The following is a 23,971-nucleotide window of genomic DNA, read 5'->3' as shown; positions in this document are numbered from 1 at the left end:
CAATTTTGCAAAACGCGGCATTAGCCACTACCAGAGTATTTTGGCAATTGTGTGAAAATGTCAATCCTTAAATAAGAATTCGACAAATCGCGTTTAGAATGTTAAAAAATGATATAAAAATTGCTGGGTTCGAGCGCTGGTTCAATTGTGTATCCGCTGCGGTTGTAGCAACGACATCTTTGGTGAATGGTACCTGCGCTGTTGTAATGATGGGTTGAGCTGTTGTCTTGTTGTTGTCTTGATTGTTACAGCCACAGTAGCTAACAAACAACAAATATTTTGGTTGTGTGAACGGCACGATATTATGCTTGTGGCAAGTTAGCACTTTGGGAATTTTTAACGTCAGAAGATGTTTTGATCGGAAATGAAAGTAGTAAAAATACTATTTAACTTGCACTTCACTTTGCCACGGTTTCAAAGCTTTTGATAGTTTGTTTGTTATCAGCAAGAAGGAAAAGGAAGAAAGACTCAATTAGCTTAAAGTTAAGAACAAGCTAAAATTTTACTATTTTCCTTGATGGACAACGTGACGCTGTTTTATAACTGCGACCTTGTTTGTACACTGTACAGCCTGTACAAATTTAAATCAACGATATATAAAGTTGGCGGATTCTCAGTAAAAACTATCAGTAGCTGAAGTACAAATCATTTAAGTTGAGACAGAACACAGAATCTTGAAGCAGATAGAACCAACTAGGGCATTTTATTTGTGAAAAAAGGAAACTAACACAGTTCACAAGAAACCTACCTTTACCTTTGCTAAAAAATTATTTGAAATATTATTTAGTTATTACAGTTATTCAATTAGATTTCGCTTTTGTTTGGTCAATTTTGGCAATTGTACGGCCCGTTTTTCTCAATAGAAGCAAAAGTGCTTCTCTTGCAAAAAATATTTATTAAATGATGGTAAAATTATTCTTACAAACTACTTATTACTACAAGAGGTATGCTGCTGATTTAAAATGTTTTTAGTGATGGGTACCTTGTTGTTTCTTGCTGTGCATTTACTTGGAGTTGTCTGCGTCAATACCGCGGATTTCTTTGAAAACAGAATCAATATAAAGACTTGAATGTGAATGTGAGAATGTGAACTGGAACACATTTAATGCAGATAGTCATTGACCTACATCTGCTCAGAGGTCAAATTCACATTAACAAATCCAATTAATTTTTTTATGAAATGAGATTCCCCAGACAAAACCAATCATGAAGAAACCATGCAATTGAGAAGCTGGAATTGAGCTTTGATCGTTTTTGTAAGTTAATAGCAACAGAGTGAAGGTAACCACCCGGACAACAAATCAACCGTTTTTTTACATTGATTCAACGTCTGCAGACGTTGAGTTAATAAAAAATAATGATTTGCTGTCTGGGCAGTTTTGACCTTAATTTAGTTAAAGCAAAGGCAAACGTTGAAAGCATGAAATCAAAAAGGCCATTTCAGTAGTTGCAATGCCTGTTTCTTTTCAAAGGACGTTCTAAAATATCACTTACATTTGTAATGCAATTTGTTGCTTTATTTCAGCATAGGCCGACAATATGTTGGACGCCCGATAAAACTCCATGCAGGATTTCACTAAAACATTGCATTAGTTCCTTCTACTTTGTTCAACTTTCATAAGCTACAATAAAAATTCTTCACCAGGCAAAGTAATTTCATCTTAAAGTTTATCGTTGGTTCAAGTGCAGAATTTGATACAAGAAAACCAACAGCAACGGCCATTTGACTTTCATACGTCATAGATACATACCGCAACATCAAATTTATTTTATGGCATAAATTATTTACAATACTATACAAGGGATAATGTTATATTCTGCATGTGACATTGTTTTGAAGTCACTGCTGCCAAGCGAAAATTGTTGTGTTCTGACGTCAACACAATGTTTTTAAACGTTACTCAGACGTTAAAACACCTACGTTGTTAAGACAAGAGGAAGAATTAATTTAGTGTCCCTGGTGGTACATTGATTACATCATAGCATTTAATAGACGCTAATGAGCTTATGCAAAATTCGAAAGAACATCATCCGCCTTATGCTTGAGGTTCGTCGAATTATGCCCCGTGGTTCACTAAAAGAGGATGTAAAGCCAGTCAAAGAATAACGCAAGAGCTAAAAAATAATTCGCAGTTTGTGTATAGGTGAACAAAACAGAAAAGGTTATTGTAAAAGTCAACGCTTAACAGCACAAGTGCTTACCAACGCATTTAGATGTTCAAATCGCATGACAATATTTCTTTATATTCATCGTGAAAAGCCGACTTACTCAAATATCACGTAAAAATAACACACCATTGGTTGCTATGTTCCCCCAATCTAAGTATAACATGGTAAGCAGAAAAAAAAAAGTATAGTAAGGCCCTTGCATCTTTTTTCTGTTATTTTAGTGAATCGCTTTGAAAGCGGTATGATGCGAAAATGAATCTTTATTGCTTTATGCCTTATCTGGTGGTCATGTATTATTTATTTCCATTCATTTTGATTGGGTTAGTCATGCTAGAACATGAAGAGAGAGTCTTTGGTCATGGAAAATTTAGCGATGAAGTTGGAGAACAAGTTGATTGAACAGAATATATGATTGTGATTTTTGATTTTTGATTAAGAAACTGGGATTAGGTATATCATGTAGCATTTTCAAAAGAAAGAAAAGCTCTATTTTTCAGGAGAACATTCCATAAAGCAAAGGTAAGACCAGATACAGGAGGGAAACAATAGCTTTGACAAAGACACAGAAAGGGAAAATGCAAATGACTGAAATGAAAATGCTACGATTGTATATAGGATTGACAAAGCTGGACCGAGTGAGAAACGAAAGGGTCAGAAAAGGCTGCAAGTCGGAGAGCTGAATGATAAAGCTTGGAGAGACACGTCTTGGATGGTTGGAACATGTTGCGTCGTGAGATAAAGATTGTGTCGCATGAAAATGAGACGATAGACGAATTTAGAAACGTAAGCGAGGAAAATTTAAAAGACGGTGGAGAGATTGTGTGGCAAAAGACCTTGGAAAGAAGCGGATGACGCTGACAAAGTGCTGTGGAAGACTGCAATCTGCCGCGGTGACCTCACTTGAAGTGAAAACAAAACCTGAAGAAGAAAAATGTTCCTTTTTTAAACGACAAGGTTCTTGAACGTGGTCTCGCTCTGTATTTTTATGTATGTCCCAATCTCGCAGCAAAATGATAATTAATTTAAGTTGCTTGGATGAAAACTATATTTTAAAAAGTATAAGCATAAAATCATGCTTCAATTTGACAATCTTATGATTAAAACGTGAGATGATTTCTAATTCATAGGAAAGCGTAGGCAGAAATTTAGTTAGACAGATAATTAAAATGAAATAATAAAATGTCGAAAAAACAGCTTGTAGTAATTTAAATGCATGCATTCTCATTCTGATAACACGATTAAAATTTACAGATGAATTAATTCGTGATTTTATTTATCACGAGTTCGTGCAATATTGCAAAAACAAATGATCTTATTCTCTTTATTCTTTTATGTATCAAAGATTATTGCATACTCAGATATTCATTGATAAAAAACATCGCAAAAGGATTAACAACGAATGTGCTAAATTAACAAGCAGTTTATAAAAATTAGAAAAGACTACTTTATGAATCTTATTTTCTATGTTAAAACGTTTTAACAGATCGATAAGTTATTTAGGCTAGTCTTTAGCAGTTAATAAGTATGTTAAAGAGATTTCTCATTAGTTAAACGTATCTAAGTTATTTATTGAGAAAATTTATTTTGCTTTAAGATCAGTTAGACTTGGTTTAATCATTTTTCACATTTTTAGCCGCCACTGCTTCCTACGAATGAAGGCTACAGAAGCAACTTCAAAAGTGTTGAACCTGAAAGCAATCTGAAAACCGCAATAACGAGCACAACCTTTGCAGCAAAAATCTTCTGTTGTCGCTGGGCCTGTTGGTTTACAGACTTAATGTAGGAATGACACAACCGTAAGAGAGGGGGGGGGGGAGGAGGCAAGAAGGGAGGTGGTCGTTTTCCTGCTATACATACGCAAATTTGAGGGGAAAATGTCCGGTTATTTAGGAAAGTTGTAAATTGCTGCATTTTTAAAAATGTATTTGCAAAGACAAAATTTGGGAAAATTTTGTTTGCAGCTTCAAAATGTTTTATTCTCTTACGGCTACGAAGAATGAGCCTAGGTTAGCGTGATAGTTTGTATAGCGCTGAGAGCAACAGATACTTGTTTTACATGAACTTTCTGTTTTCAAAACAGTTGTTCAGAACATTCTGAACATCTTCCTTTCCGGGAGGTAAAGTCATTTTGTGAAAGTTGTGTATCCACGAGTTGCCGTTTGCCATAGGCTATATCTTGATTACTATCGTCACAAAGGAAAGCGTGACAGTGAAGGCGGTCTTTGGTTGTTAAGCAACTATGAATTTTATTTCACGTTCAAGTGCGTCAGGTTTCAATTTGCCAAAGTAAAATTGACACAAAACAATGAGATTCGAAGCCAAACCACAATAGAATTTTGTGTCGAAACGAACTTAACGAAGCGAAATATCATCAAGAAGATATTTTCATTCCAAATGACTCTATCAAACACTGAATTTAAAAAAAATGTTTTCTGGAAAAATTGGACTCGTAGACACCCATTTGGAAATCGCTGGTTTGTGCGTTTCAAGCTACTGTAGGTATAGGTTGAAACTGAGAGCTGAGAAAGACTTGCCTGGTCAGGTGGATTCAAACATAGTTGTAACGAAACAAATTTCTGGAAATCTTGTCTTGGTTTTATTTTGCCCAAGAAAGGTTGTGGTGTACTAATGCAAGACATATAATTTCGAAGTATACTATCTTTTGGTTTAATTAAGGACAAACATTTGCTGTATCAAAAGAGAATGTCATCATTATTAAGGTTCCGGCGACTAAAAAACATTAAAACATAAACTATCCCAGACAACCACTCCAGACAGCAAAATCAGTCACTTTTACACTGATTTAACGTCTGCAGACGTTGTATCAATCTAAAAATGATAGATTGTGCTTTCTGGGACTTCATGTGGTCCAGATCTGATGAAGATCTGGACCAGGTAAAGTTGTTGTCTAGGAGTGGATTTTTTTGTTTGTTTTAAATGACTAAAGCCTACCTATGCAATTGTATCTACATCAATTCACGTGATAGCTGATAAGATGTTTATTTTCCAGGTTTCTACACTAAGGTGATAATTTGTTGTGCAAGTGCAATGTCAACTAAAGCGCCATTTGCCAACACAAGTGCTCAGCTTATGAGCGAGAATAAAACTATCTCTGGGCAGACAGAAGTTTCTATGACAAGACTAACCGTCTTAGGCATCACAACAGTTCTTGCAACTCTCACCGGGGCTTACATAGTGATAGCGTTGCTGATTTACGAATGGAGGATAAGAAACTCAAAATATCAGCAAGCCGTTCGTCGGCCTTCAAAAGAACGCTACGCCGCGATGATGAGAATTAGTGCAATAGCGGCAGCTCTGATCGGTACATTAGCCTTTGCCTCTCAAGTTTTCCAAATCTACCTTGACCTTGTTCAAGACATAAGATTTTGCGATGCGTTGATAAAGATTGATTTCACTTTGATAAGTTGCATCTTCATCTCTGTCTACGCGTTGCTATGGCTCCGTCAGCGGTCGTTCTACGTAAACGCAAGTACCCGGCATCTGACCTCGTGTTACACAAGAATCCTCAGTACAATGACCCTGATACTTTTGATACTGATAACTTTTATCAACCCAGCAGTGTTTGACTCCACCCAATGGTACACGAGGACAAGGTATGGGTGCAAGTTGCAAAGCAGTGCTTTTCCCACAGAATACCATTGGGGTGCCCTTGCTGTCATAGCAACCGGATTTCAATTGATATTGCTAGCCCTGTTTGTTTATCCACTTGTTAAGCATCGGGCAACACTGAAATCAAGAACCCAAAAATCGAAACCTATCAACAAAAAGGTTGAAGGTTTCGTCCGTGTTATTCGCCGAGCATTTTACTTGGCTCTTGTCTGCGTCATCAGTGACATTATTGTCGTCATAGTCAACGTTGCTGTAGTAACAGAAATCAATATCATTCCTCAAATAGTTGCCGATGCTAATATTCTTTTGAACACCACATGCGCCATTGCCACGTTTGTCGATTGGAAAGAGAGGTTGTTCCCTTGTATTAAAATTGGTTCAACTTCACCTTCCAAAAGCAGCGAAACCTCTTCAGGAATCGGAACTTCTAACGAGAAAGCAGCCTCAATAGAAAAATCTTCTGAAGTTCCCATGACTGACACTAATATCATCAACCACACAGATAAAGAACTCGTTTGATCCAATATACTGTTAACTCTGCAGTGGATAGTTAGTTCAGATTTTATTAGAAAAATCCGTGATTGCAACTGAAAGTTTGTTTTTTTGCGATTGAATTTGTTGTGAAGATACATATTACGCTCAGTGTTAACCAGAAGAACTAACTTCGTGTTTATCCATTTTTTTTAAATCTGATTTAGAGCACACTATAAAGCCAAGTTCGTTTTTTTTTATCCACAAATGAGTAAAATCAGCAACTAAATAAAAATTATTTTTTAATTTTATCATTAGTTTTTTTAAAGGATTGTAGGTGGTCTTGGTCACATAGATTCACTTCGTTTTTTTTTCTCCATCCGCTTAATGCGAAGGATCGTAGCCCTGCAGACCAGCTGAAACTGTGCTAAATTTCTTTATACGTTTTACATGTTTTACACTTAATTGTCTGTTCTTTCCTGTATTTTTAGATTAAACTTTTGAACAGGTTGAAGTTACATCTACTTTGAACACAATGCCTCTCGAGCATCAATTTAATAAATACTATCAGCTTATACTGTATATTCTTTAATTAGATATTGCAGTCCATGATATCGGTTCTTTCTCAATACAGGCAATGCTTTTTTAGAAATATATTATGCTTTTAATGTATTTGTGCGCACTATAAAAATGAACTTGCATAGTTGCAGAACATGTCAAATGCTTTTTAGATGTTTTTCTTTCTCGATCTTAACTGATTTTGTTAGAGTTGTTACCAAGATTTTTCATTTTATTTACGTTTTACTTCTGTCTTAAAAGCCCGTCGATTGCCAAATAACGGTCACACAGTTACAAAATAGTAGACTACACTAATTTCACCGCTGCTGTAGCCTACTATTAAGTAAAGATCGTTTCATCTTCGCCTGTCCTCTGTGGACGAAATCCAATGGCAAACAGCTGTTTGTCTTTCGATTCTCATCAGTACTGCGATCTCATTATGTCCATCATTGCTTTCTCATCAATATTGCGATCTTATCCTGACCTCCATCGCTTGTAGTGACTGTTTTCTTTACTTTAGTGGAAACAATGGTTTATTTTCACAACTGATGAGGCACAGACGGCTGGAACAAATGTGCTTTATTAATTTTTTAGAACTTTTTGTTGTTGATATAACTGGAAGTTCCATAGCTTGCAATATTTATACACCAACCTGGTAAACGAAAAGTGCATTACCATTAAAATTTCCAGATGATTGATTACGGGAATCTTTATCCTTGGACTGAAGAAGCTTCTTTGACAGCTTAATCCTGACAATTTCACATACTTGTAAAGGCTTTGAACCATTGACACAAGCCGGTTGCCGAGATTGATTGAGTGAAGTTTCCGCCTGTTGTTTCAGTGCTGTTGTCAGTGAATTAATCTAGCCCCTATAGGTGCCGCTGAACGAAGAGCTGTCCTTATAATGCTTAAGAATCGAACCATAGCCCTGATATGCTTCTTTTCTTATATTTACGTAGCCATTATTTCCTATACATTATCAATTCTATTCCTTTTCCCTACAATCAAGCTAGTTTAGCAGTCGTAGATTTATATACTGCTCAATGAAATTACGCACATATTGTTTGTATAAAAAACATTACTTTTATGTACATAGGCTATGCTTGCACAATGCTCATGTTATTGTTACAGACTTACAGTTCTACAAAACAAAGGTGATTTCCAAATTTGAATCTTGCATTGGGGATTGAGAAGATGTTCTTATTGAAGTTAGCAGTCAATACTACTCAGGGTACAAGTGAGCGGAATGTTTTTCAACAACACGCTTGTCCGGAGTCGAATCAGGATTGTATGGTTTGAAAGCGTATTGATAAAAAACCCGTATAGTAGCCTGCGTGTCGTTAGGCCTACGTGTGACATTGCAATGTGTTGCTCTCAGTGGCGGATCTAAAGCAAGTATAGCCTTGGGAAGGGGATTTTAACAAAAAACAATGATGGGTAGGACTACATTTAACCGAACTTGCAAATACATTCTGAATAAAGCTACTTTGTTGTGTTTTAACGAAGCAATCTTCTCAATAGTCCTTCCTGGATCCGCCACTAGTAGCGCTTTTGTGACATTCAGTGGCTTTTGAAAATGGTTTGCAACGAAACCAGTCTCCCGCACAGTCGATAGCTCAGTTAGCGCGTGTCTTCTGGAACGAAGAAGCTTCAAGATCAAGCGGCGCTGGTTCGACTCTCGGGGTGTGCGCTTGAGCAACGCACGTTAAGGACTGCTCTTCATTCAGCGGCATCTAATCAATGGAATAATTCCCCGGCAACAATCGGAAACTCCACTCTGTCAATCTCGGTGACCGGGCCTGCGTCAGTGATTCAAAGCCTCTACAAGTGTGCGAAACTACCAGGATTAAGGTCTGCAAGAAGGTTTCCCAGTCCGAGGATAAAGATTCAATCAGTAAATTTTACTGCTCTTTATCGGCACCTTGCGGATTTGTTTTCAATGATTTGGACAATTTTGCATTTTGATATTGTGTGAATGAAGCGCTGTGTTATTCGTGCAAATCATATAGCCCATACGCTACTTTCGCAAATTACTTCAATACAAATTTTTTCTTTAAATTTAAAAGCAGTGATGCTATTGAATTGGAATTTAATAAAAATAATAGTTGTAGGATGGATGATCACTACAGTGTTTAGCCTGTAGGCTATTCTTTCTGATTTTGGAGTTAGTAATTAATTTAATCGTATTTTAATTGTTGCATCCTCAATTATTTCAATCGAAAATAAAATAGAATATTGAAATTTGGCGTAAAAGCTCCAAATAACTACAACAATGGTGGTGATTTTTGAATCCTGTTACATCTAAAATCAAACGTCTCGGTCATAATCAGAAACCAGACGTCATCATTAAGCAAAACCAAACAGAAGTTCGCATGACGAAAAGTGTGCGTTACAAAATCATAGGTTTTATTAAAAAAGAGAGAAATTCCGGTTCAAAACAGAACTTTACCAGACAGCAAATTTTGTCATTTTTACATTGATTACATTGTCTGCAGACTTTGAATTAATGTAAAAGCAGCGAATTTTAATGTGTAGGCTAATACACCTGGTTGTTTTGAAATTAGGTGCAGCATTGGAGCTTTAAGCGGGTATATGAGAAGTAGATGTCATGTTATTACAAATATTATTAATTTCAACTTTCTGCCGAAATTGATGCGAAAAGACATTTCCGCCACGTTTCGTTCTACACCAGGGGAATAACCTCTTTCGCCAACTTGTAAAAATGAGATTTGATGCAACGACGATTACAAGCAAAATAACATCCTCAAGAACAGTTTGCATTTTTTCGTTTTGAGGTGCAATGAAAAGCGACGTGATTAAAATGATGTCACTGATGACGCAAATCAACGTGACGTAGCAAGCTCGCTTAACAATCGAAGCCAAGTGATCAGATGCCTGATGGCGGGAGCTACTTATAGGAAGAATGTTTAACCTGTGTTTTATCAACGGCATAACGAACAGAAAAAGCAAATTGGCTTGAAACCAGACAGACATAACTGAGGATATGGATAAGTAAATTCCAATTACAGTCGTATCAGCTCGAAAATGACATTCTCCATGGTCTACTACTGCACGTCGGGACACTCCAAATAGCACAGGCACAACTACACTGTTTACAAGAATAGCAGCAAGTGATGCTTGGCTTAAATGTTGGGCACATTTATTGATTAAATGAGTTACTGTTGGCAGAGAATAAAATAACCTCTGACGGAACCATAGCAATAAGTACAAGAAAGTTTTCGTCCAGATATGCAACGTGAAAACTGTGTTCAATACGATGTCGCAGGGGTGAAAGTTGTCAAAAACTTCATGAGTAATAGCATTGAATAGCTTTACTATATATATAACTGTTACAAAAATAGAGCAAATAATACAACACAAGCGCATTAATCTTGGTAATTTTTCTGGATTCGACAGTATCCTTTTCTTCTCTAAATAACCATGAAAAATAAATAGCCTTGTCGTATTGTTGTTTTCTTTTTTGTGCACTCTGATCTCATAGACCGATTGTGACGTGCTTATGTAGAAAGTAACCAAAGTAAATACAGAAAGACTGACGAATCTAAAAACTTCATAAGCTCGTGAATCGTGGAGATCCTCATGTAGGTCTAGCTCCTTCGTAGCAGACGTGCTTAAAGAAAGGTTCCACGGAGGAGCAGATGTCCATCTTTTGTCCATGACTAAATCTTGACTGGAGTTGTGTCAACAGATTCTGTCGTACTTTGTTTGGAAAGTTGGTGGCTTGGAGTAGGGTGCTGAAGTTTAACTTGCAAAATAAACGCGTTTCTAGATTCTGGACAAGAAACAAAAATAATCTTTTTTAATTTTTTCTTTTGTAGTTTTACCTTATGTAACTAATCACTTTATTAGGATACTGAATAGTACAATTATAGGCCAAATAAACGAAGCAGTATTTCTGTTTACTGAGTTTGATTGATTGATTGAATCTTTATCCTCGGACTGGGGAATCTTCTTGAAGAGTTTAATCCTGGCAGTTTCGCATACTTGTAGAGGCTTTAAATCACTGACGCAGGCCCGGTCACCGAGATTGACAGAGTGAAGTTTCCGATTGTTGAAATCTTGTTGCCGGGGAATTATTCCATCCATTAGATGCCCCTGAATGGAAAGCAGTCCTTAACATGCGTTGCTCAAGCGCACACCCCGAGAGTCGAACCAACGCCGCTTGATTTTAAAGCTTCTTCGTTCCAGAAGTCACTCGCTAACCAACTGAGCTTTCGGGGCGGACTCAAATGAAAAAAGTTTTGCTGAAAAATCTGAAAACCGTAACCTAGAGTAAGTTTGCTAACATTTTTGTAGTCTTCCGATACAACAAATAGGTACAAAGTGGCTGTATTTTTTGCAAAGTGAAATTTATTTCTAAGTGATATTAACAAGGCCTGCAAGTGTAACTAACGAAAAACTGCTTTAAAATTTGCCTCTGACAAACTGACTGATGCTTATTTTAAAAAAAATGATGAATTGGCTATAGCAAAATAGGCAAAGAAGCAATTTCTGCAGTACCGTACCTATACCCTAACACAAATGAACCGAAAATATATCACTTAAAATGTTCTTTCACTTGAAGCACTCCAAAACATCTAATCAAGTTAAAACATTACGCTTTCAAAGCCACGCCTTCCAAGATCCAACTGCTATGCAGCAGTAGTCAAATGGGCAAACTGCAGAGTGCATCGTTGGAAATGGCCCAAGGCGCAGTATCGACTGAACTGATATTACACTAATTAATAAACCACGTCTGGTTGTTGTCAAATAATGATAAAGCAATAATTTGCTAGTGCTGTTGGCAGGGCCGGATTTAGCTGATGTGGGGGCCCGGGGCACTATTTAGATCGGGGGGCCCCGTGCAAAAATAACTTTTGCGCCTACGGCGCGAAAAACCATCCCTACGTCTACAGTAGCATCAGTCCAGTACTGCACAGCATTTTGCAGAAACTTTAAAGGCCAAAAGGAAAAAAATAACACAAAATCACATTTTTTTCCACATAGGGTGGCCCTTCAAAAGTCAGGGGGGGGGGCGGGGCAACTGCCCCCTCTGCCTCCCCCTAAATCCGGGCCTGGCTGTTGGAGTTAAAATAGATAAAGCATCTGATGACATATTTCTAGCAGTTCAGATTGATTTTGAATTAACACAAGCAACTCACTGCTATTTTAATCTAAGTAGAGCTACTTTACTGCAAAGGATAAGCGTCGCATTTCAGTTAAAGGGAACGATAAGCTGTACTTTTATTCTCCATTTAGTTTCAGTTTGATGTTTTATTTTCTATCATCACATATTCGAGAGATAAAAGAGCAGGTTCTCCGGGTTGGTATTTTATGACGGTCTGATAGGATCACAATTCCCAATTTTCTGCAATTAAAAGTCGCAGTATATTCTTGCTGTACCTTACTGACTTTACTTTCGACTATAATCGCTTCATTCTCAATGCCATAAGTGAAAAATAACTCGTGTGTAAGCATAAGGAAGGATAAACCTGAAATAAAACGATTGAAAGAAATCATAATTGACAAAAAAACATTGCAACCTGCTATATTTTGTTGCCACAATATTGTCCACGTCTAGCTGCTGGCTTCTTTTAGCACAATGAAAGTGGCATTTTACTTAGTCTCAACGCGCTGTAATTTCGTATGAATTGGATCAAGTTTTGACACGGAAGCCTATTGTGGATTAAGATGATTAGGTGCTACATAATTCCTACAATATTTGTTTAAAATGTCGAAATTCTATTAAATTTGCTGCTGCCAACTAGGTTGATCTCAACTTGATAGAAACATTTACTTGCTACTGTTTCAATTTTTTGCTGCGTGGCTAGTTGATGAAACATTGGATCTACGTTGGAAAAAAATATGAGCAATGTTGGAAGCAATCTGAGGCCACATAAATGACAGTGACGGGTCTAGAGGGGGCAACTGAGACGATCGCTCTCTAAAACCCAAAAAGTCAGTATTCAACGTAGCCTATATTGACAAGATCGGATCGAAGCAAACGTACCAATTGTTGTGGTTTGTAAAAAACGCCCCTTCCCTTTAAGTTACTTGCTGGAACCGCCCCTGGTGAGTGGTCCTATCATCAGACCATGCACACTTCAAAAAGATTTTTTTGATCAAATTCAATTTCTTGATACAAAAATTTAACTCGAAACAAAAAAACTTCTGCGTCAGGATGAAACAAAAATTCAATAAAATAAATAATTCAATAAAAAAAAAAATAATTCAATCAATAAAACAAGTTCATAAAAATCTTTTCTTTCGAAGCGAAATGCTTTCGAAAACTTTTTTGTTTCGAATACTTCTACTTGGCAAGATATTCATGGCATGCTTGAAAATGGACGCACAAATTATCTTCCTTGCAACTTTATATTCTTCTCCAAAAAATTATAACTTCTACCATATGAAATCGGACTTGATTAAATTCGAAAAAACTTTCTTTGTAAATTAATTTTTGTGAACTGTTTTTGTTCTGTGTGGATTAACTTTTTAACATACACACTTAACTTATACAACGACAGCTTTTGGCTTTAGAAAATCTTATCAGTCGCTTGCTTCATTAGGCTAGATCTTGAACGTCACTTTTTGCGTGCATTTCCTTTGCCTGTTCAAAGCAGTCTACACCTTGTTTGGTTTGGGCTGTTCCTGTATTTGATTACGCACAAACCGCAAATGGAAAGTAGATTTTGACTTTCATAAAATATGTAGGAACTGTTTTTTATGCCACTATCTCTTTAAAGATTAAATGCTCTCACAATATTTATTCAATTTTGTACCATGATGACTAGGGCAACCAATTTTTTGACCTAAAAACTTGAAATTTTGACTTTATAATTTACAAATTTTGACTTAATTTTGACCAATAACTTTCTTCGTTTGCAACTCAAACGTGAAATTTAGAAATCAAAACCGTTAGGTAAGGATAGCTTCTTTTCTATTGAAATATGAGAAAAATGTGGAAGACTCAACGACACCACAGCTAACGAACAGGTAATGAAAGTCACTCAAAAAACTGCAAAAGATAAATATGGAGTGTCTAAATATCCCGAAATTACTGAGGGGGTTCTGCACTATTATACTTCAACATCAAGTAATGTTTCACATTATCGCCTTTGAAGTTTCTGTCTCTCGCCAAAATTTTTCCTAAAATAGGGAAGCTTCTCTCTACTGATACAGAAGTTGCTTGGGAATTCCTCAGCCGGCTATAAAAATGTGGTGAAATATCATCTCGTCCCATTTTCACAATGCACTTGATGCCACTCCTTAAGATTTTTGCTTGAATATATTTTCCAATTTGGCAGCCATCAACACCAAAGTTAAGAGACCTCATTTTCTGGTAAGCTTCTTGAATGGTGTAACGGCTGTTTTCCATCTTCTGAATTATATCAAACAGTGCACTGTACTGCTCCTCTATTTCTACAAAGTGAGTAGCTAAATTGGGAGCTTTTACAGCATCTTGAGCACGCCGCAGCAAGACACCACCAATCCACCATCATGGAAGTCTTCCACAATATTTCTTACTTTTGGTAGACTTCTTGAATAATAGAAAGCAGCTTTCAACCAAAGGCCCATCTAGTTACATTTGGCTGTGGAGGTTGGCCAATGGAAGTTAAACTAGCTCTTCTTGACCTGTTATTAATGGTCACTGCTTTAACCCTGGCAACCAACTCATCAACAGCCGGGTAGCTGGCTAATATTCAATCGTCAGTAGTGGGCGAAACAAGATTATTACCTCAGAAATTGCAACAAATCGATTATTACGTCAGAATAGCAACAGAAATTGCAACAAAAAATCAGTATATATCTGTGTAGATTTAATAAAATATCAATAGAGAGAAGAAAAACTACGTTAAAAGAAAATTTTGACCTAACCATGAATTTTGACTTTTTTTTTACTTAATAACTTTGAAACCTCTCTTCGTGTCAGCCTGAAATTTAGTTTGTGGACGTTTTATAAACTTTGAACAAGGCAAAAAAATTTTGACTTTATTGATTTTTGGTTGCCCTAATGATGACTCAAGTAACCTATACTGTACTTTCAGTCTTTCAAATACAGATATCAATATGTTTTGAATTAATTTATGGCAAGTGTTGTAAGAGATCTTAGATCCAATGACACTGGCTAACTAGTGTTTTATCCAATTAAAACGAATAGCAATTATGGTGATTGGAAAGTAGAATAACATCAACATAGAAAGGCTGGTCAATCCTATACTATTACCATTATTACGTAAATGGAACTGTCTGTTATATTTAGCCAAATCCATTTCCCCTTCAAGTTCTTTCAGTTTGGATATGCTTTGCCATTGTCACTTTTTTGTTTTTGTTTTTTTTTGTTTTTAAAGGGGTTTCCTATTAAAAATATGTAAGACGAAAGTTGAAGTTATCTCTGACGTTATTGTGCACTGAGATGTGATTTGGCTCAGTCAAAAAGCTAAATGTTTTTGTAGATTCGTAATTCTGTACACTAATCTGGCTATTTCAGTAAACTTAAGTAGGCTAAGCTGTATTTGTTATCAAATTAGCCTTTGATCAATTTTGCCTTATGTATAAACAAATCTAGAAAAAAAGGTGTTTGGCTGTGTTGCTTGAACAAGACGCCACACAAACCACATGTAAAAATTACTCGTATTGCTGATAAATAATTTTGCTAATAATATTTAAAAAAGTAGGCTGTGGCTATATTTACACTATATAGTGTAATAATAGCCTTAATAGTGTTGCCAGATAAGAAATTGTGCCCTAATTTGAGAAAAGTTTAAAGCTGCTGAAAACAAAAACTTGCATTTTGGAAATTTTTTTAGTCCTAGACAAAGATCAAAACCCTAACGTTATTCCTAACACTAACCCTTACCTTAACTCTTTCTAACTTTAATCTCAATTCTGGCAACACCTGATTGTAACTATGGCAACAAGTGTGTAAAAATAGCCACTTCGTAAAAAGTAATCGAAACGCTTTTTCAGCATTTATGATCACTGTAGATGTAGACTAAACCATCACTTCCGTCCGCCCCGTTACCTCACCGGTCAAGCGCCGACTCAAGATCAAGCGGCGCTGGTTCGACTCTCGGGGTCTGCGCTTAAACAACGGTTTTCAGGACTGCTCTCCATTCAGCGGCACTTAGTGGTTGGAATCATTCCTCGGCAACAACATTTCAACAACTATCGGAAACTCCACTCTGTCAATCTCGGTGACCGGCCTGTGTTAGTGCTTTAAAGCCTCTACAAGTAGGCTATGCGAATCAGAAAGGAATAACCTATCAGAGGCATTGTAAGACCGAGGATAAAGATTCAAAACCAACTAACTTCAATTTTAGCTAATAACGTAATTTTTTCGTGTTGCCCATCATGTGACAATCCTTTTACAATGTTAACTTCGACAATGAAAAATATCTGGCAAGTTTCTGATGATATCATTTATAATTACAGGCTGGATTAGTTGATTGTTTCATGGCTAGATTTGACCATATTTTTGCTGTGATACTATATGATTCTTTAGCATTTCTATTAAAAATGTATTTTCTTATAGGCTTGAAAAGGGCTATATGACTAGCCGAAAACGTTCGCTTTTTGTTTTTTGTTTTCATAATGTTAAATGTAGTGTTCTTGCTGAGTTATGTCTGTTTATGTTTCATGACTGTACTGCTATTTTGCATTCATCAAATGCTGGCATTTGCACAACAATCTAACCTCTTAGTGTAATTTATTAAGTTAAGAATCGATTTTGCTATCGTAATAGCATCTTCAGCTAGCACATGTAAAAAAGAAAATTTGAAAAATACGTAAAATGAACAAATAAAGCAAACTCCAGCATTATCAACATGCATAAAAATTCTATTTTAATAAGATAGTTACATAATATTTAAATCAAAAGCTGCAAGCCTAAATCTGAAACTGGTGTTCTGCCACGATTTTCAACTATGTTCTGGTACAAAATTCAAGAAATACATGAACATATATCATCCATCTAGTAAATTACAACAGTTCAACAAGACGAATACAAAGGAAAAAACTCAATTTAGTTTCAGTCCATTGCCATAAGTTTACATTGATGATTGATATAACGTCAAAAAAATAAGTGTGAATGGGCAATGGGCATCCATCTGGTAAATTACAACAGTTCAACAAGACGAATACAAAGAAAAACGCAATTTAGTTTCAGTCCATTGCCATAAGTTTACATTGATATAACGTCAAGAAAAAAATTAAGTGTGAATGGGCATAGTTAAAAAATCTACACCACCCACTGAAAACAACCTAAATGAATCAACACAACAGTGGACAATAAATAATTAATTCATGTCAATGATCACAAGACTCGCTTGACTGGGATTTTGTTGTGGATAGTTTGTGTGTGAATCTCTCGTCGCATCATCACGGCCGTTTGGCAGGGCCTCTGAGAGAAGTTTTCACTAAGGGTACGAAGAATAATTCCGGCCTCTCCCTCCGGGCCCTCTTTATTTTGGGGAAAAAATGTGATATTTGCTTAGGCGTATTGCACACCACACAACATGTTACTGCAGAATTGGACATCTGTGCGCAATAATAGTATCAGGATGCAATAAAACTATTATTTTGTGTTGTGCATATCATGTGATCTGTCCCTCGCCAATTTGTGCATCCTGCATTGAATTCGTGTGTCAGTTATTGATGGTGCTGTTGAGAGGTGTCGCTTGTACATCTTTAAATGTAAAATTTTTCAATTCATTTTTTTTTATTTCTTGTAGATGTATCTTATAATTATTTTTAAATAGGACACTATGTGGTGTCGAAAACGTTGGATTTAGTAGTTTTTTCATGTTTTTTTTGTGTTTTTAATGTTAAATCCGTTAACGTTACTGAGTGTGATATGTATCTGGTACAAGCTAAGCTCTCTACCAAGGCTCAAACATAACATCTTGTTAAAAGTAAAACATAATCAAGTTAATCATCTGACCAATCCTAACCTTTCTTCATTAACTTTTGCATTCCCCACATGCCCAGCACTAGCAGAGGTGAACGAGAGAAGTCACTTTTCGACTTTGGCTCCGGTCCTGCTCTGAAAGCATTCTCCGGCTCCTGCTCTAACTCCGAAATTCATTTTGAGGTGAAATAAGCGTAAAACTACCTTCGTCAAATAGTTTTTAAAAAACACAAAAAAAACAAAAAACACCCGGGTTTTTTTCCCGGGTTTTTCTCAAACCTACTTTTGCTACACTATAATGCCCCCCCCCCCTCGGACAGGAGAATAACTAACTTTTATGATTTAATATAGGGTGCTTTTAACAGAACATTTTTGCACGTAAAGCATTAAATTACCACTTTGGGCCCCTAATTTGCTCGCAAAGCACTCGATTACCTTTCTGGGTCCTTTTGCTAGACTACCGCCCCCCCAGGACTAAAGAATAACAACTTTTAGGCTTGAAATCAGTCGTTTAGAATGGTTTTAACCAAACATTTTTGCGCTTAAACAATAAAACCACAATTTCGAGGCCCCCAACAAACACAGGTCTGGGCTCTCAATAGTATGCCGTAGCCTCCGTAACCCCCTCTCATAGACCTTGCCGTTTGGAGCTCAATTTTGACCTAGTGCAAAGGGGATTTCCTGGCCCCTATAGCAGAGGCTGATCCAGCAGTAGCTTTAAGGGGCAATTTCAACAAAACACAATGATGTGTAAGGTCTACATTAGTCCGACCTTGCAAATGTACGTAAATAAAGTTACTTTCTGTGGCCGGAGATATTGCCCCAATTTTTTTAATTCTAGTTCCCCTGAAAAGGTTATAGGCTTTTAAACTTGTCTCGGATCCTAGCCCAGAAGTAATTTCTGTCAACATTTCCGCATTTAATGCTAATCACTTAAGAAAATAGACTGCGTGGTCTAGGCTGTATTAATTGCCTAGTTAATTGGTTCATGAAAACATTTTCAATAGTGAACCCCTTTTTAAAAAAACGTGATAATGGGTTGGGCAATCCAAACTGAAAGAACTTGAGGAGAAAATAGATTTGGCCAAATATAACAGTTCTATTTACGCAATAGTATAGGATTGCCCCATGCCCAGCCTTTGTATGTTGATGTTATCCTATTTTCCAATCACAAAAAAAATTTTTGTTTAAATTGAATTAAACACTATTATTAGCCTGTGTCATACCATCTAAGCTCTCTTACGACATTTGTTATAAATTAATTCAAAACATATTAACATATTAATATCTGCATTTAAAAGTACACCATAGATTGCCTTGAGTCACCATGGTAACTTCTGGTCCTCGTCAAGAAGTAATTTCTGTCAACATTTCCGCATTTAATGCTAATCACTTAAGAAAATAGCCTGCGTGATTTAGGCTGTACTAAATTGCCTATAGTTAATTGGTTCAGAAAAACTGAACTCAATCTTCTATGGTATACAGCAAACCTTTACATATTTACGACAGGGAACCCGCAGCAGTGGTCTGAAACATATAGTTTTATGTACACTTGTGGGATAAGTTACAATCATGCGGCTAAAGGCGAAAGTCTATTCGTTAAATAGGCCATACTTGTAATTAAGTACTACTTGGCTAGCTCAGTGATCTTCAAGGAACGTAATGCTTTTTTGGTTTTGCAAAACATTGTTGTTTTTCATTGTGTTAAATAATGTCTTTACAGTTAGAAAAAGATAATAGTGTAAAAAAAACTCTTTAGAATATTAGCTAAAGAACGATAAAAATTCTAAAATATACTAATTCTACAACCTGTAACATCGAATTAACGCAAAGTATTTATGCCGTAAAGCAAGCGGTTATTCAAAAACAGATACTAATTAACCGGGCGTTATGAATTATTTATTCTAAGCAGAAGCAATGATCCTTTGCTGCTATCTTTCAATGGTCTAACTGACTTTTTATTGATGATCTATTTATTTTTAGCTTATGACCATACGCAAGGATGCTATGCAATCTTAGGAGAAAGAGAGTTAAAAATTTGCAAAAAGTTTCGCAACTCTAGCAGAAGAAATAAATAAATCGAAAAATATGCAATGCAAAAATAACTTATAAGATATAGAGGGATATTGTTTTAATAAGAACTTAAACCCCAGTAGCAGGATGTTGTGAGATCAAGTCTTTATTCTGAGATACCTACCATGCTAAGTCGTTTGCGTGGTGTCAGAATAATATCTTTTGTACTTAGTGAAAGTTTGGTGCAGTGATGAAAGTTTTAATTAAACTTTTTCAAGTACACTTATTCGGTCACTTTAAATGTTAGCCTAACAGCACAATATCATACTATCAGCTGTTATACTAAACTGTAGTTATCAAACCATATCAGGATTTCATAGACCCTGATATGAAGACATTACTCTGGTTACAACAATTGGGAGATGTTGCCTGAATTGCTGCCTCATAAGCAAGAAGAAGAAGATCAAATCACAATACACTGATCATAAATTTTGCCATGGCCAAGCAAATTTGATAAATCTTGATAGATATAATGATTACAGAAGTTGAAAACGTTTTTCAAACGTGTCTTAATGTAATTGTTAGAGCCGTTTAATTAACAGACATTAGCATCGGCCGTATTTTCATTTTCGTTTTTAATTCGAAAAAAATACTTTCTCATCATGAAGAGTGAAAGGACATGTGCGCGAAGTCACTGCGCTTCCACAAATTCAGTGCCAAGTAGCACCAGTATCCGATCAAGGGGGGTGGGGGGTGATTGAGGGGATTGCCTGTCTCTCTAAAACACAAAAAGTAACCGTATTTACGGTATATTTGTAAGGTCGGGCTAATGCATCCCCACACATGGTTGTGCTTTGTTTGAATCGCACCCCCTAAAGATATTTTCTGGGTCTGCTCCTCGGTAGGACGGAGTTTCAAACATCTAACGTTTCGATTCAGAGTCTAATGAATCTGCTTCCAAGCTCACTTTCAGCAGGTACTGTGCATGAGGTCGCGAAGAAATCTTAAACATGGACTTTTTGACACAACAAGCAACAACAGCGTTGTGACCCGTCCATAAAAGATAAATCGATTTTAATTTAAAACATGATTTTTTTGTCCTCCCAGGAGATATTTAGCGAACTGTATATTTCTTATTTAGAGCAACTGATATTCAAGCAGTATATTTATTTATAACTTTGGTAGGCTACTCTTGTGAAGCTCAAGGATTTGGCTTATCTGGATTGATTGGAGAAAATTTGGCTAGAACTTTCATTCTATCGCGGTAAGTACAATTGTTAATAAGGTTGTGATAAAAAAGGTGGGGTAATTACTGAAGGAAAGATGCTGAGAAAAAGGAACAGGCCACCCTACACTCGTTAGCATTGACAGCTTAGAGTGATGAGAACTTTATCTTTTCATTCTCCAAAGCTCAGTAACTGAGTATGGTTTAACCTTTTTTAACCACCATTACAAATGTAAATCAAATTCTACAAAAAGCTGAGTTTGCTGATTGGTGACAGAACGTAGGTTATTAGGCGCATGCTTGCAATAGCCATGCTGCATACTTTCATACTTCAAAGACCTAGCATAGGTTATAGCCTACTCACAGATTTTACATCTGACAAGTAAGCCTGAACTGAAAACTGACTTGAACATCGAGTTTTTGGCCTGGTAACTGTAACAATGAGAACCTATACCTTCTCATACCCAACACTTAAATGATTTGAATCAATTATGAGACCACCTCTACCTTTACCCTACCTGTAACGTAAGAAATTTTTTTTCGTGTATTATTGAGTTGATGTCTTTCCAAGAATATAACTATTATTGCTAACTTTAGGTTATGTAGTTGTTAAAAAAAATTTGAATTTATTATACAGAGAGAATTTTATACTTTACAAAAAGTGGTTTTTGATTTGTTAGTTTATTTAGCGTCCTCTTAGCTTACTGCATTTATTTTTTTCTGCTACAAAACGGCAGGACGAGAAATAAAGATCACCTTATAAAAACTGAATATTGTGCCATGCTTCAACTTACAGCAATTTTTTTTAAAGTACAATGCATTTTTTTGGTTTTGCAGAAACCTTCATTCCACTTGCGTCATCACTGCCACCGTTAATGTGAAAGTGAAAGTTTTGTCATTTGCTGCCACTTATCGATGACAAATGCAGACATATGGATACAGATGGTGGCGTTGAAGAGTTACAAGTGACAACCTCTGCAAATGTTACATGTTGCCCAAGCGCCAGTACGCAGTGGGACAGTGCTGCCTTCCCAGGACTTTTTAAGGAAACAAAGTACATCATCATCTTTGCATTTGTAATGGTTTATGGGTTGATGTTAATGGTTGTTTTTATCAAAGCTTCTGTAGCGATTTGCCGAAGCAAAAAGGTTGTTCAAAAAATTTTTAAAAAGTGTTGCACATCAAACGCAGTCCATCCAAATGATATCCCAGAAAATGTGCTTCCAGAAAATAATGTTAAAGAGCAGATAGAGATTTCTGCTGTATAACAGAATGGCAAAAAATGTCTTAAAAATATTTTACAAATTCAACCACTAATCAGAGCAACGTTTATGTAACATTTGATGTGTTTTCTGCATGTTTGTTTCTATATGCAAAACACTAATAACTTCTTAAGATATATGAAATTTTTACAGTGTTCTTACTGCACTCTTTTAGCCATTATTCCAATCCTATTATGAACAGACAAACAGAATAGTCATTTTTCTCATTTTTTCCACCACAGGCTTTTACAGTAGATATTAAATTACTTTTGCAGCGTTCATCTCGATGTATAGTTAGAATATAGCAAGAAAGCAACAGAGTTGATGTTTTACAGGGTTTGTTACATAAACATTTCATATTTATTAAAGTAAGCGTAGCCTAAATAGTTGTAAATTCGTATGATCAAATAGTTTTGGAGACTTTTTATTGAATTGTGCATTTTCAAGTTTATGTTTAAAGTATGCATCTTGTTCAGAGCATACGATTTGTACATGATCTTCAAATATTGTTGTTTTCGAATGTTTTGTTTGTTTGTTTTATTTCAAAAATGGACAAGTTTTTGAAAAATATATTTTGCTGAATAACAACTGAATGAGATTAGCTCTCAAGCAACGCGTCATGACGTGTTCTGATTGTGTATTAAGAGTGCTGCTGTTAGGCGTACCAAGTCAACAAATCAGTATTTTTCGTAGGTTAGTTCAACGTCTGCAGATGTCATGGTTCAGGAAATGGGTTTTGACTGAATAAGTTTACACTCCACAAATCCTCTGAGAGTATTTTCTCTGCGCTTGGCAGATAGCAGCAGAAACTATGATCAGTTACTCAACTTTCTTCTTTTTATAACAAATCGTTTTCGACTCTCTCTACCAACTCCCTTTCTGCACAACTTCCGATCTTTCCCAACCAGTGACGTACGGTGAATATTATCTTGGTATGCTTTGATTACCTTTTTTTAGAAAGTTTCAAATTCGTGCTTGATTTGCACGGTGACTTTTATATCATATCTGTTTATTTTGATATGATCTGAACGACCATTGAGCAAATTGTAAAACTAGTTCGTGTTTAAAGCTTGCTGAAAAAATGTAAACACCCAAAACAATTGTCACTGTACTCCACTGCTTCCATCCAAATACTTCTTCTGGAGTGGATGCTTCACTCGTGAACGCTGTAAGGTGTGTTAGCTAATGTAATAGAGGTTTAGGGTGGTTCGCACTTTTTTGGTTGTTAGTGTAGTGTTTGAGTTTGTTCAACCTTATTTTTGCTTATCCCTGTAGCTGTCATCGGTTCCTTCAACTGTATGCCACTTCTATATTGATATTTTCATAAATGACTTCCGGATTACTCTGGGGATATAATTGTAACACAAAGCAGATAATTTCTACACAAAAGCACGCACGATATACTTGCAAATTTGTACTCTTGTGTGGGTTTTCTAGGCTTTCTGGCAACAATCGAGTTAAATGAAGTCATTTCTTTGAAATTTAATTATTTTCTTTGCTTTATGTTCCGTACAATGTGAATTCTCCAGCATCATACACGTGTGTCATTCTTAAGCAGGTAATTGGTTTTGTTTTTGCATATTTTAATTTCTGCTTGGTCGCTAGGGTCAAGGTATACAACCTGAAATTGTCCAACACAAATTGTTAACTAAGTTCGTTTTTATGACGACTAAATCATTTGAACGACGTGGCCGCTTGAAACCCCGCACAAAGGGCCTGATTAAATTGAACACT

At 36.2% G+C, this 23,971-nt stretch overlaps 1 protein-coding gene across 1 annotated transcript; it reads left to right on the top strand.

Annotated features, from left to right (window-relative positions):
• Window positions 1-5,259: 5,259 nt before the first annotated feature.
• Window positions 5,260-6,318, top strand: LOC145764386 (uncharacterized). The gene has a single exon (XM_082576003.1). It carries the CDS (start codon window positions 5,260-5,262, stop codon window positions 6,316-6,318), a length of 1,059 nt encoding a protein of 352 aa, XP_082432129.1.
• The last annotated feature ends 17,653 nt before the right edge of the window (window positions 6,319-23,971 follow it).

This window comes from Aplidium turbinatum, chromosome 2, assembly GCF_918807975.1.
Source record: "Aplidium turbinatum chromosome 2, kaAplTurb1.1, whole genome shotgun sequence".
NCBI lineage: Eukaryota > Metazoa > Chordata > Ascidiacea > Aplousobranchia > Polyclinidae > Aplidium > Aplidium turbinatum.
The sequence above is the reverse complement of the archived record's forward strand: the minus strand, read 5'-3'. Positions and strand labels throughout refer to the sequence as shown.

Excerpts from the sequence above, each read along its gene's own strand:
- LOC145764386 (XM_082576003.1), top strand. The coding sequence starts at position 5,260 with ATGAGCGAGAATAAAACTATCTCTGGGCAGACAGAAGTTTCTATGACA.